Source organism: Amborella trichopoda, chromosome 12 (genome assembly GCF_054954075.1).
Source record: "Amborella trichopoda isolate Santa Cruz 75 chromosome 12, AtrichopodaSantaCruz75HAP2 v2.0, whole genome shotgun sequence".
NCBI lineage: Eukaryota > Viridiplantae > Streptophyta > Magnoliopsida > Amborellales > Amborellaceae > Amborella > Amborella trichopoda.
Window position 1 is genome coordinate 7,214,190 of NC_142347.1, and position 14,468 is coordinate 7,228,657.

Genomic DNA, 14,468 nt, shown 5'->3' on the forward strand with positions numbered 1-14,468 from the left:
TTCCTCTTCTCTCCTTCCCCTACCATCTCTGTACGTCTCCCTTCGTTAATTAGTTTTTCTTCCCCACCTCTTTCCTCCGTTCCCCCAGATCCATGTTTTTCCTTTATTGTTGCTCCCTCTACCACACTCTTTATGTCTCATCTTTTTTTACCATCCGCTTCCATCTTAGTTTCCTTTGAGGGAAGAAAAAATACTACTAGAAAAAAACTCTGCATTCCCTCCACAAAATTCAAAATCCCTTGAAATTTTTGTTTCAAATGTATTTAAATCAGTGGTTTAAAAAACGGATCGGTGCCTCATATTGGGCCCAAAAACCCACTCGGATCGGCAATACGAATCGGAATCGGCCGAATCGGTCAGATTAAGCTTTAAAAAAATGCAAAAAAATAATTAAAATTCATTATAAATATTGTTTTTTAGGAATCCAATAGGAAATGGGGGTACTACATTATTAACTTTCATTTGTTTATCAATTTGCGAATATTGAGATGTTCTTTCCCTGTATGAACTTATATTAACCATTAAATTTACATCACACAAAAGAAAAATGATAGAATTATTATGGATGAAGTATATAATCATGCATGGACAAGAAAAATATGATTCTTGTTGTATTACCTTTTATTTTATTTTTTTGACAAGAAATACTTGTTATATTACTTTTTATTTTTTGATGAGAAAAATAAGAAAATAATAAGAAATACTTGTTGTATTAAGAAATACTTTTTTTGACAAGAAATACTTGTTGCATTACTTTTTATTTTTTTGACGAGAAAATAAGAAAATAACACGAAATACTTGTTGTATTAAGAAATACCTTTTATTTTATTTTTGAAAAGAAATACTTGTTGCATTACCTTTTATTTTATTTTTTGACAAGAAAAATAAGAATATTTGTATTAACTTTTTTTTTTTTTTTTTTTGCTTCTTGTCTTATCTTTTATTTATTTGTTTGACAAGAAAAAAAAAAAGAAAACGATGGGTTTTGGGGTGCTTGATCCGGGGCACCGATTCGTTTTTTAATGATAATATAGTATTATAAGTATTAGTTATAATGTAGTATTATAATATTACATCAAAATAATTTAAAAATATTAGAAAAACTTCCATATAATTTAAATATAATTATAATGTATATAAAAATAATTATATTGACATAAATTTAACATAGTTATGTTTAAGTTATTAACATAAGCAAACAACAATTTCATATAATTATTTAATTTTTGAGAATTGTTATTCTTGTGGACAACAACTACACGTAAAAGTAAACAAAATTGATGAAGGATCACTTTAGTTGACTAAAGTTCACCCTCACGAACCACACAATTAAGTGAAGTTATATTAGAATAACGGTTATTCAATAACCCTATGGCGACCCATTACTTGATTTAGCCCTTGCTGGGAAATATCCCACATCCAAGCCTTACGGAAGAATGATGTCGTATAAATTGTCCGTGGCAAGGATGCGTTAGCGTGTGCGTGTGTAGAGGCTTCTGACGTTGTCGCCTTTACGTGATGCGTGAGCTTGGAGTGACGTGTCCCATGTCTTTGTTGACCATGGACAACTAACGTAAATGCCCCCAGTCTTTCAAGAAATTTCAGACTCTACCCTTACCAAGTTGAAATCGCCGGTCACTGTTGCGACTCGCTGATTCACTGTAGCGAATCACCGAGTTATCGCCAGGGATTGCCGGTTTGCTTCTAAACACGCCCAATTTCCGGTTATGAGCAAGAATCGGCGCGGGATGATCGATTCCCGGGTCGGATCGGCCGATTCCGACCCAACTCGGTGAGTTTTAAAACACTGATTTAAACTCATTGCCTAACACAAAGCCAGATGATGAGGCAGTCTTCAAAGGTCATATAAAAGGTCTCTCTTGCCCCTTCCCCTGCTGTTTCTTCTCTCCTTCCCCCAACCTTTCTCTTCTTTCCTCCCCCTACCATCTCTCTTAGTCTCTTCCTTCTTTAGTTAGTTTTTCCCCCCTGCCTCTTTGCTCTACTCACACAGATCTCTATTTTTCCTTTATCGTTGCTTCCTCTACCACACTCTTTTTGTCTCATCTTTTTTTACAATCCTCTCCACCCTCTGGGGGTTCTCTACCCCATCCTCCCCACCCCTGCCCCCCGGCAGCCCGATCCAAAAAAAAAAGTCATTTATTTCACAATAACATAGTGCCATTTTTGTCATTTATTTCACATTGACATAACGCCCTTTTGTTTTTTGGAAATTTATAAAGAACTATATCATTTCATTAATATAAATCGTACACATATATTTAGCAAAGAAACAAGGAAAGAACAAAAAACAAAATATTAACAATAAAAAAAGAAACAACACTCAAATTCTAAATTTTGGTTTAGAGCACCTTGCCTTGCCAAACGATTTACTTCTTGGTTAGCCTCTCTCTAAGCATGTTACCTCTATAGCTGTTAATCCCCCTCAATTACCTCTATGCTTGCAGCTGCCATTCCACATCCTGGCCTCAAGTCCCTTGTGGTAACAATTGAAACTCATGCAAACCATCCTAGGGTCAAGAATAGTGTTCCAAAATTGCCAATCATTAGTCCATTTTTGGCCCAAATCGATGAACCGGGCTGAGTTCTCCTTAAATTGTTAGGTTCCCTATAGCAAACAAGGCCGTTTTCTACCCAGAGTATGGAATCAGTGAATTTTTGGAAAATCAGATGGCCTTCCCATCCAATAATTGAACGCCGTTTTTCACTTTTTTTTTCCCTGATCCCCACTTGAAAATTGGGTGGCCTTCCCATCCATAAATCGGGCTTTCAGCATCACCTTGTTTGTTACTTTGTGCTTTCGGACTTTGTGCATTTCTTTTTTCCCCTTTATTTCGATTTTGAATTTGAAGGGCTTCACAATTTGTAAAAGCCCTTAAAAGGTTTTTAAAGAACATGCAAACAAGAATCCAAAAGTAGTGTATTGTTGTACTTTTCTCTATGCCTTACTATAAGCTTGTTGTTTAGTTCTTTTGTTATGTTTTCGTTTTCTGCTTGAGTATTGATTATTGTTGCTTGATGATTATTGACCTTTTTGTTGCCTGTAATAGTTTTTTGACTTTTTAATTATTTTCCTAGATTTATTCAGTTTTTTTTCCATTATTTTCCCTATTTTCTTGTTTTCCTTTTTTTTCATAAAATTTTAAATACTTTGAATCATTTCACTTGGTCCGACCGGTGAAGTAGTTGTTGCGGCAGGTATGACGGCCGGTGCCCTTTTCGGTTCGGTCACCGGTCCGGTCTTGAAAACGTTACACGGGAGTATAGAATCTTTTGACTTATACATGACCACAGAATTTGTCATCCAACTCTATATAAGAAAACTGTATATTGATTATACTTAGGACTTGGTTTCTATGCGGCCAAGCCCGCATATGTAGAAATGCGGGCCTATTAACGAATGTATTTTTGAGATGGATTTTTGGACTTAATTTTTAAGGACATGTACTCTCTAACACGGAGATCATGAATATGAAAAAATAAGTAAATTTTTAAAATTAAAAATAATAATTTTAGTAAGAAAACATTTGGACCGTTAGTTTCCATTGGTTTTAGATGGAACACCTAAAGAGTGATGCTTTACCCTTTTTGAGTGCATATGTTGTTATGTTATGCGGTCCAGCCCGCATGAGACAAATTTCCTTATACTTGATATAACCAGTCACCCTTTCTCAAGTGAAGGGGAAAAAGAAGAAAGTACACGGCCTGTGAGTACAATGTACATGAACTATTGTGCCTCTTAAGCGGACAATGGTGTGCTTCTCCAGAGGAACAATTCATCTTCAATGTCCATTATTATGTGTTTTAAGGCAGTGGAGCATCCATTACAATTTTTCTTGTTCTTTTTGTTTCTATTGTATTTGTCATTTTTACTGTCATTTGCATGTTATTATCTTCTAGTTCTTCGTTCAATTCATTTTTGTCATGATCGTGATCATTATCTTCAGTGCTATAGTGTTGATCATTAAAATTATTCTTTTTATCATGATCACTAGAATAAGTGCAGTTTTGATAATCATTGTTATAGTTATTGTTGTTATTGTCACTGTTATGTTTATTTCACCATCATCATCATCATCATCATCATCATCATCAATAACAACATCATCATCCACATCATTGTTGTCATTGTCATCATCATAATCATCATGATTATTATTACTGTGGTCTACATTTCTCCTGTACTTATGCAAGCTTGTCTGCTTTTACTTGATCATTAGCTTGTTGTTACACAGGTCGGGGCCAAACGCAAGCACCCTTGCAGTCCTGACGATGTTACAAGAGGTGCTGCTCGGGCTCATCAGTTTCTGCGTGACTTCTCACAACTACCTTTGGAAGGGATGAACTACAGTCAAGCTCTACAAGAGGTCGCTAAGTTAAGGTGCAGCCTGGAGAAGGATGCCTTAGATAACCCTTGGCTTCAACAGTTGTTTTAGATGTAACCTTGTTGGCGATAGCAAGAAGGAATGTAACCCACATCTCTCTCTCTCTCTCTCTCTCCACGTTCCTTCAAGGACAATAGTACGATGTCATTTTGTCATCATGTTTCGAGGTCTTTGTATAGTGCCAATTTTGTGTATTATTGGTTGATATCAATCGACTAAACATGAGATTAGGTCCAAGGCAAGCTGTGGACGAATCAGCATGTATCAGTGAGAACTTGATAGCTTAGGAATCACAGGTAAAATATGTGATTTCCGTTCTTTATTTTGTAAAGATATGTAATGGGTTTTTGGTTTCAACTATTTAAGTGCAGTTTTAGACATTTTGGTTGTTCCAGTTTTAAAGCAATGGTAAATTGTTGAGACCCTTCTTCAGTGACGTGAAAAGTTCGATAAAGAATTCATTCCTGTGACCACACTTTTGGACATAACCACCATATACCTTTACGACAATGTAACTGCGTATTCTGTTGTTATATGGTTGTGTAAACTAACTGGGGGCAAAATTAGTTTTAAAGGCTCATAAATTTTTGCATGACCTGACTCCCTTGATTTTATCTACGTCACTCCTCTCTCTCTCCCCACAATATTCTCTTACATCTCTTGCCATTTTTTTTTTTTGTTCTTTTGAGCGTTAACCTAAACTTTCATTAATAAGGAGCAAAAGTGTTACAAAGAAAGTAACAAAGGAGAAAAGGAGGAGAAGAAAAGAGAGGGGAGAGAGAAGAGGATAGGGAATGGGGAAAGATAAGGGGGGGAGCTGTGCTAGAGCATCTGCATTGTTGTTTTTTTTTTGGTTGATAGGATAAAAGATAACTTTTTTGCTAGTAATGGCTATTTGAATTTCATCCATAATCATTGTCCATTGTCAAGGAGTCGTATGGGGATGGATGCACCAATTGATCACATTAGCAGAGTCACCCTTAACAATGAGATTTAGATGATTGTGATTGAGCTTGAGCACACCTTTTTTAACTGCTTGAAGCTCAGCTTCGTTCATCTCTTACCTTCCTTCTACTTCTCAGGAAACCTGGCTGAGTAGGCTGACCTTCAAAAAGCTGGTGCAAAAAGAAATACCCTTTTGAGGATGAAGCAGTTCCCGCGATATTCTTTTAGTTGAGGGAACATCAACTTCTTGAATTCCTAAAATATTGGGAATTTCCATAAGGAAGAAAGGTTGATAAAAGTATTGTGATTATCACTAGCAAGACAACCATTCTTGAAGAATATTGGTCTCTCAACGAACTTTTCGAGGCCATGATCAAGAAGGGTGTTATTACCTTAAATTTCCCGGACAATCGGGAGGAAGTGGCCACAACCAATCCTATCTTCATTAATTCAAGGAGCAAAAGCCAAATCTTGAAATTGCCTGCCAGTGGGCTAAATTCCTGCACCCATGCCATAAGTGGCCAATGGTGCGTCATTCGAGCAACTGCTGTGTATTTCCATGTAGTGATTGCGCATCCTATCCTACCCAAGAAAGGACAGGGAGTAAAAGGAAAATAGAAGAAGAATAAGATTTGCCCCCATTAGAGTCATCTTCTTTCTCCAGTAAAGGATGAACGCAATATTGTGCATTCAATCGAAATTCATCAAAAGGTTAGTGCAAATCCTGTGCACTTGATAGCTGGTGGAAGATGGTAGGTCCACAAAGCCCCAAAGATCGATCTGATAATATGGCCACCCGGCCTAGGTCATCTAGCGAAGGGAGTCTTTTGGATGACATTCCTGAGATATCTCATCCCCATAAGTCTCCGCATGGCCAATGTCAAGTACGATCCATCTCCGTGTTGTCACTCAGAAATGAGGTATGCATCAATCAATGCTCTTAAAGATCCTCATGTATATTGGGATTAGGTAGAGGTAAAGGAGTTTAAGGTAACATTTTGTAACTTTCACTCCAGTGTCCATGAGAATCACCCCTGCACTTTCACTATCCCTGGGAATCATCCGGTGACTTTTCTAGATTTTGGGATACATGTGAAAATTGGTAGGGCTGAAAACTATGTTTGAGGTGTTGTAATTTCACTTGTTTGGTAACGAGAAAGCTGGAAACTATTGTTAATTTCACTTGTTTGGATATGGGAAATTGTCCGTATTATTATGTATTTCATGGGAAAGCCAGAAATTGTTTGTAATATTGTTCATTATGTATTTCATAGGAAAGTCAGAAACTGTCTGTAATATTGTTCATTATGTAACATTTCGTGATTAAATAAAGTTCCTACTATTCATCCAACATATTACCAAAATTGTGTTATAGAGTCAAGGAATACCAATATTTACATAAATATTGAAGAAAACTGATTTTCTGAATATCAAAATTTCATTCAATGCACATGTAGCCCTCAAGAGCGAACATATTTTATTTATTTAAGAAATAGATATTTAAAAGTTTGAAAGCTAATCGTTCCGTATTGCCACCACATCAATACATTACAGATGATAAGTTTGTCGCTTTTGAAATAGTAACACGAAACCAATCAGTTGAACGAAGAGATAATGAGAGAGAGATGTAGATAGATGACAATCTTATGTCACACACATGTATGCATACACTAACGATTTTGGTGTTGTTGATATTGTCTCCACATTTTTGCCAAAATTTGAGCCCTCAGTTGTACCCCGACATTATGGGCCGACCTACTCTTAGAGTTCAAATCCTCAAGTGCATCTTCTTCAGCTTCGCCTTCCTCTTCGTTAGCTCTTTCGCCCAACTAGAGATCTCTCATCACTTCGCTAAGAACTAGATGTTGAAATGGTCTATCTTGATTAGAGCTCTGGGCTGGCCTCATTCGTATATAATTGTGCAAAATACAAGTGACATTTACAATTTTAACTTGTGTTGTAAGTGGATACTGAAATTGAGACCTCAAGATGGGAAACTTCATTTTCTAGGCCCCAAAGGTGCACTCCACGATATTTCTTAATGATGAATGTCATTGATTGAATAACTCTTTCGGAGTCAGCTCTTTCCCTAAGTTTCACTTAAGTTTTACTGTGCACCACGATGTGGGGTATTGAATCCACACGTAGTAGGGTACTACGCATCTACAAGGCAATACTTCCATATACCCAATATATCCAATATATTAGTATTCTTGCCATACTAACCTAGAATGTCTAATAAATTAAATTTTTATTTTGCCTTGAGGCGCTATTAATAGATGCCTGTCCTGCTCAATAGCATTATGCAGAATTCTAGAGCTTTCTACAGAACCTTCCCACCCCGTTAATACATATGTGAAGCACATGTTGAAGCTAACTGCATGCAAAAACATTTTGAGATGTTCCCCCTTCCGATTACAGTATCGCTTTTGTAGTGCCTTTGGAATCCTAGTTAGAATGTGGGTCCCATCCAATGCTCCAACACAATTCTAACATGAAAATTTCTAGGTAAGCAATTGTAATAAGATCATCATCATTTATTAAATCTTACATATACACAATGTTCACCTTGGAAAAAGGAAAAAATCTTGTATCCCCTCTGATTTTGCTAGGTGTTTTTTATGAGACATGAACGATAAAATACAGAGTCAATCACAATATTGCATTTAGGACACTATTGAAGCAATAACTAATAGTTTGTCCAGAATGTTGAAATTGAATCTGCATGACCGTATTACGTACATTGTGTGCGATTATAGTTAGAAATATGACTACTTGTTCTTCTACCATCATATTCCGAGAATTACGAAAGATATCACCTTCCTTTAAAATTCTACATAAGCTAGAAAGAAATATGTGTCCATCCATAATAAATTGAAGTAATTGTTCTCATAAGATTGTAGTAAATATGAAACACAACACAAGGTTGCTGCATATGCAGTAATATATTTCACATAAATCTCATTTACCTCAGATGGATCCGTACTGATAGTTTAACCTGTGAATTCCAACATGGATGTACATTTCACATAATCCATGAAAAAAAATAGCCATTCACATAATCCATGGAAAAAAAAACCTTGTCATATAAACCATGAAGAAAAAGCCATCCACATAAACCATAAAAAAAAATCATCCACATAAACCATAGAAAAATAAACCATCCACATAAAGCACAAAAAAAAATAAATCCACATAGTGGATAAAAAAAAATCCACATCAAGCATAGAAAAATAAATCATCCACATAACATATATTAAAAAAAAAAACATCTATATAAAGCACATAAAAAAAAAAGTCTACAAAAAGCATAAAAAATTAAAATATCCACATAACATATGGAAAAAAAAAACATCCCTATAAACTATACAAAGAAAAGATCCACATAAAACATAGAAAAATAAACTATCCATATAAAGGCTATCCACATAAAGGTCAACAAAAATATCCACCTAAGCAAAATAAATGAACATCTGACGCATAATAAAAAAAAGAAAAAAAAAAAGAAGTCATCTCCCAAGTCAGTACAGCTTAAGAAATAAGCATCCAATACAAAACTACTTATGAAGGATATGAGTCTGCAACCATAGCTTACGGTACTACGGAGCAATGAATAGGAATATGCAAGCCTTCATGGGATCCGCAAACAAGTCATACAACTGTGGATCCATACCCTCCTCTTTGTAAACTTCCATACATTTTGTCTGAAAGAGGACCAAATGTTCCAAAACTTTATTCGAATTTTCCAACATCTTATCTATAAAGGTCGATAATGACCTAAGTGCATAAGCTTGTTGTTGTTCTATTACGTTTGCCCATTGCCTCCTAAGAGTCCCCACGCTGTAGATGACTGACATCGATTCCTCTTTCTGGTCTCAAGGAGGCCACGCTGACATCCCCACCATCAGTATCAGATATATCCTCTATGTCCATTACACCATCCTCCACCTCTAAGAGCATCCAATTCAGGTTCTCAGCCTTTGATTGTGGCTCATTGTACCCCTCAGTCCTATTTATGATAGATGAACTTTTATTTCCCTCAGCTATCCCTTCCCCAAACACACTATCCATGTCATCCAGAGGAAGTTCTTACTCTGATATTTTGATGCCCAACTGTGATTCTGCAATGAACATATCGACACATGTTACATAATAAATAATTCTAATAAGTCTATACTGTGCAGTACTCCTCCCATACCGCCCAATCTATAGTGACTATCCTCCTATCATCAATCTATCTGAATCCATATTCCCCGATAAGTTTTTTAATAGTTGTATAATTAGCTTTCAATGTCCGCAGTTTATTCTTTATTCTTGTTCGGTCAAACCCTCGACCATATTTTTCATACAACTCTCGCGTAATTTTGACCCATCCCTCCCTATAAAATACCCATTTTGTCTTCAACTTGTCTTAATACAACGGGCCATCACATCTATAGAAGTTTTGTCATCTTTGTAGAGACTTCTACTTATAGTTTTTTCTATTGTTAGTAGAACTCATACCTAGATGGTTAGCAACAATTAATACACTGCATAGTCATACATGACAATCATACAAATAGAGCAGCTTACATTTATGAGTAAATACTCGTATATCGTAACATCATATCATTCAATAAGAAGCACTTCTAATAACAAAGAAACTATGACCATCCATCATTGAATTCACCTTTTGGCATGGTACATAACTTTGCGTATCGTTGAACTAAGTTAACATTATCTAAGTCCAAAAACCATATTTGTAGTAGCTTCCATATAGTGTTAGAGATGGACCTACTAACATAGTAGGTAAGTTTTTCTTAGACTTCAAATATATTTTATAAGGATTAATAAAAAAATTAAAGCGTTGATTACACACAAGAAAAACAAAAATGTTGCAAATGACATAGTGCATCAACAATTGTTTCTTGAATAACCCTTTGTTCTTGATTGACGATGACACCTTCTTGCATTGAAGAGATTGAGTCCTCTGTGATATGTTCCATTGCCCAAAGTTTTCACCATAGTTCAACCCGTCATTATAATCATTGCACCACTAAAAAAAGTATATCGTTGACACCTAAAGTACAGTCTGCTAGGATTTGTTTCGGAACTAAACGTAGTAGTGTTGCATGGTATCTGGCAATGAGGACAGGAACGTCGAGGTACTAGTCCATTATTTGTTGAGGCCGATGACATTTTAATGGTACTTACATATAATACCAAATTATATTACGTTTGTGTAATTTTGTGAGCATCAACAAGTTTGAATGGTTGACTTAGTAAAAAAAAAGTCAAGAACCCAATAAACATTTTACACTTGATACTTAAAATATTTGGAGTCTAAAAAACATTTTTACTGCTGTTGTTCAAATGCAATGGAAGGCTAAACAAACAAAAAAGCAGTATTGTATCAGAATTATAAACTAAAAAGAAACTCCCAACCGTCATAGTTATATATTGTTTCTTGATTGGTTATTAACTTCAAATGGAACCAATCTAGTGAAAAGGAATTGAGCCAGCACAAGGATCAAACCTCATGATTTATTTGTCAGCCTTTATGAATATAGATTGAAAGATTTATAAACTAAAAAAGAAATCTTATGTCTATGCATCAAAATTTAAATTACAAATGAAGGGTGGCTCTCATATGATTTGAAATGCTTGGTTAAGAAAATGATTGCAACAAATTTTTTTCAGATTTGAGACTTCCTTGTTAATAAAAAAAGCATACACTGAACCATAAAAAAATACAGTCCATATAAACTCCCAAATACATTGAATTAGATCAATTATAAGCCTGTTAGAATGTATCACATATTTAAATACCAAGCGACCTAGCCAAGGAACACATGATTAAGTACTACTGACATGAAAATAATAAAAATTTTGTGAAATCCTTTCAATTGCTTCACCTCTATAGAAGTCTTACAGTCCTAGAAAGCATCCTATTTTTTTGCCAAATTCTTACAGTAATTTATACAAAAAATCTATGTTACCCTACTATTAGCAGAACAGGCATCCAACTAAAAACTAAAAATGAAGGAAAGATAACTCTAAAAAGCACGAGTTTACAAAAGCTCAAACAAAGTGAGAGAGATTTCGCACACACACACAGAGAGAGAGAGAGAGAGAGAGAGAGAGAGAGAAAGAGAGAGAGAGAGAGAGAAAAAGAGAGAGAGAGAGAGAGAGAGAGAGAGAGAGATGTTCACAATGGATGACTTAAAGAACAACTACCCCTTTCATGTCATAAAGGTGGACGTTTGCTACAACATGTAGTTAAGAAGGCTATAACTCCATAACGCTTTAAATATGCACGGGACATGAAGCAAAGAATGTTATGGCAAGTTAAGGAGCCTTTCACCTAGACTTAGGCTCTTACAGGTGACACTAGATATTTCATACTTAAAGTGCCAGTTGTGATCAACAAAGATGAAATGATATATATATATATATATATATATATATATATATATATATATATATATATATATATAGACGAGTCGGGTGTGAAGAAACTGTATTTCTGTATAATTGGGCCTTAAGCCCCCATGAAGATGTATTATTGAGCTTGTCAAAGATGTGAACAAGAGTTGTGTACTACTAAAGAAACTAACATATGTAATGAACCATCTTTCCAATATGGGTACACATAAGAGGAAGGAAAATATTGTTCTTAAACATCAGTGCAGGTTTGTATATTTTCCACACTCCCCCTCAAACTCAAGATGCATTAAGAGAGAGCAATTTGAGTTTGGACAACTAAAGTCAAGCGCTAGTAACAAAGCAGGAACATAAGAAGCTTGAGTAGCTGCAAATTAGCGATCACAAGAAACTGACATCTCGAACAGAGCAATATGCAATCTCGCATAACAACAAAGCAACAAGTATTCAGAACAGACATGATCGAGAAAACGTGATCATCACACAGGAGACACTTGGAAGAGTTAACATAAATTAGCGGCGGATCAACAAGCATATTTGGACCTTAGATTCGGAGTTGAGAACAGTAAGATCCAAAACAGAGTAGAGAGTCGAAACACGACTCGATAGAGAGACAGATCAGAGAGTCGAAACACTACTCGACAGAGAGACAGATCGGAGAGTCGAAATATGACTCGACAGATAGATCAGAGGATCGAAACACAACTTGGTAGAGAGAAACAAATCAGAGAGTCGAAACACGCCTCGGTAGAGAGAAAGCAGAGATTCGAAAACACGACTCGGTGGCTGTTTTGCAGATGGTGTTGATCGGTCGTTTTCAGAGGCCATTTTCAAAGGTGGATTTAGTGGCAGGTTTCAGATCCGGCTCAGCAAGGGTCCAGTATCAGATGTACAAAGAGGCACAATCAGATTGAGGGCTTCACTGATCAAAGAAATTAGAAACAAATGCTCGATGCTTCTCAGATGGGTATTGTGGATGAGAGAGAAAGAAAGTTAAGGCTAACGGAGGTTCTTTTAATGGATTTCAATCGGTGAAACCATACACGAGTTAAAGCAACCAGAGACAAAAAAATAAGAGTAGGCATGGACAAAAGAAAAACAAGACATCATCATTACACGTATGGATTTGAATAGGTGTAGAGAGGGTAGTGACAAAACGAGACAAGACGTAGAGAGAGAATGGAGACAAATGGAAGAGATAAACAAGAGAGAAGTAGATTATAGGCTCTTGAGATACATAGCGAGGACATAGAGAAGGGGGAGGAAATCTAGAGAGTGAAAATGACTATGGTCAGGTTCCTATCTTTCTCTCTCCTCCTCATGCTCTCTCTCCCGTTTTCTAACAACGCCATGGCTAAGATCCTGATTTTCGACCACTTTCTCGACTGGGTTCAGGCCAAACCCTCGTGCGATGGGCAGGGCACAGGCCAAACGCTCGTGTGAATTGGGGTTGAATAGAGGGGACTTGGCTGATGTGGGTTTTGCAGAATGGCGGTTCTCTCAGAGATATAGAGAGTGGAAAAGGTATTTGGAGAAGCCATTTTCAGGGGTTTTCTTTCTCTAGGGCAAGTAGGCGGTCACCTCCATTGTAGTAGTAGTGAGATAGGGAGTGGGGAAATCATTGTAAAGAGATATGGAACAAAGATCTTTCTCTCCATTAACCAGTGCAATGGGATCTTTTTCTCTCTTATATTTTTCTCTTTGCATTCCTTTATGCACGGCAGAGCCCAGTAGGCACACGAACCAATCCATTAGTTTGATCAAGAACTCCCCGAGTTCTATGACACCTCTACCACTGCTAGGGTTTCCATTAGTGTTAGAGAGAGAAGAGAAAGATATGAGAGTCTGGAGGGGCTAAGCCTTGAGAGGAACCAGAGGGGATGTGCTCAAGGAGAGAAGGTTATAAATAGAAAGAAAAACTAGTTGACTGTTGCCTTCATATCATATCAATGTAGAGAGAGAAAGATGGGTAATATTTTTATGAAAACAGTGAAATATAGTAGATGAGAGGGGGAGTGGGAAAATCACAGTAAAGAGAGGAAGTCCAATTGGGAGAGAAATGGTGGGAGAGGAAATATGGGTTCTTCTTTGCTCAGTAAGAAGAAGTGGTGATGGGCCTCTCCTCAGGCAGAATCCGGGCAAAGAGTCCTTCCCACAGCACCTCTCCGGTGTTCGGCCTCCTCTGCTGCCATAAGAAGTCTAGTAGCAAAAGCAGCAACGATGTCCAGCACAACCAAGCGACTGTCGACTCAACCCTGATGGCGCGGTAGGGAAGGCTTGTTGGCTCGGTCTTCTTGGCAAAAAATGAAGGCCTGCCTCCCTTGGCATATGTCACACCGAGGGCTTTGGTCAAAAGAAGGGTGGAAGAGAGAGAAACGATGGTGTTTGCCGGCGAGTTTGTTACTGTGATGCACTCTCTGATCACAGGTGGAGCAGAGGACGGCCTCATTCGGATAGCAAAACACCAATGCATCTGCTTTGTTGCGAACGTCGCACTGTATCTTCATGTCCTTCCTTTCTTATTGGTCAAAGAAACAGTAACGGAAGATAACATTAGTGGATCGGGGAACACCAATGTCTCAAGGGCAGAAAAATGATGACCAATGAATCGAACCAGTAAATGACGAAGGTTGCTTGGTAGTTGGAGACATCTTGAATTAGACGAAGTTGGAGAATTCTTGAATCAAATGCAATTGA

The 14,468-nt window shown here is 36.9% G+C and overlaps 1 protein-coding gene and 1 long non-coding RNA gene across 3 annotated transcripts in view; one reads left to right on the top strand and one right to left on the bottom strand.

Moving 5' to 3' along the window:
* The window catches only part of MSH2 (MUTS homolog 2), a 24,114-nt gene extending 19,275 nt beyond the window's left edge, over window positions 1-4,839 (top strand). For both annotated transcript variants that reach the window (XM_006843695.4, XM_020666844.2), the window contains exon 13: window positions 4,254-4,839. In XM_006843695.4, coding sequence (XP_006843758.1) covers window positions 4,254-4,454 — 201 coding nt within the window. In that variant the 3' untranslated portion in view covers window positions 4,455-4,839. The remainder of the gene's footprint in view (window positions 1-4,253) is intronic.
* Window positions 4,840-5,341: 502 nt separating this feature from the next.
* Window positions 5,342-6,278, bottom strand: LOC148779413 (uncharacterized). The gene is made up of 2 exons (XR_016045552.1): window positions 5,741-6,278; window positions 5,342-5,603 (listed from the first exon to the last, which is right to left on the bottom strand). It is a non-coding gene; the product is annotated as an uncharacterized LOC148779413 (long non-coding RNA).
* Window positions 6,279-14,468: the final 8,190 nt, after the last annotated feature.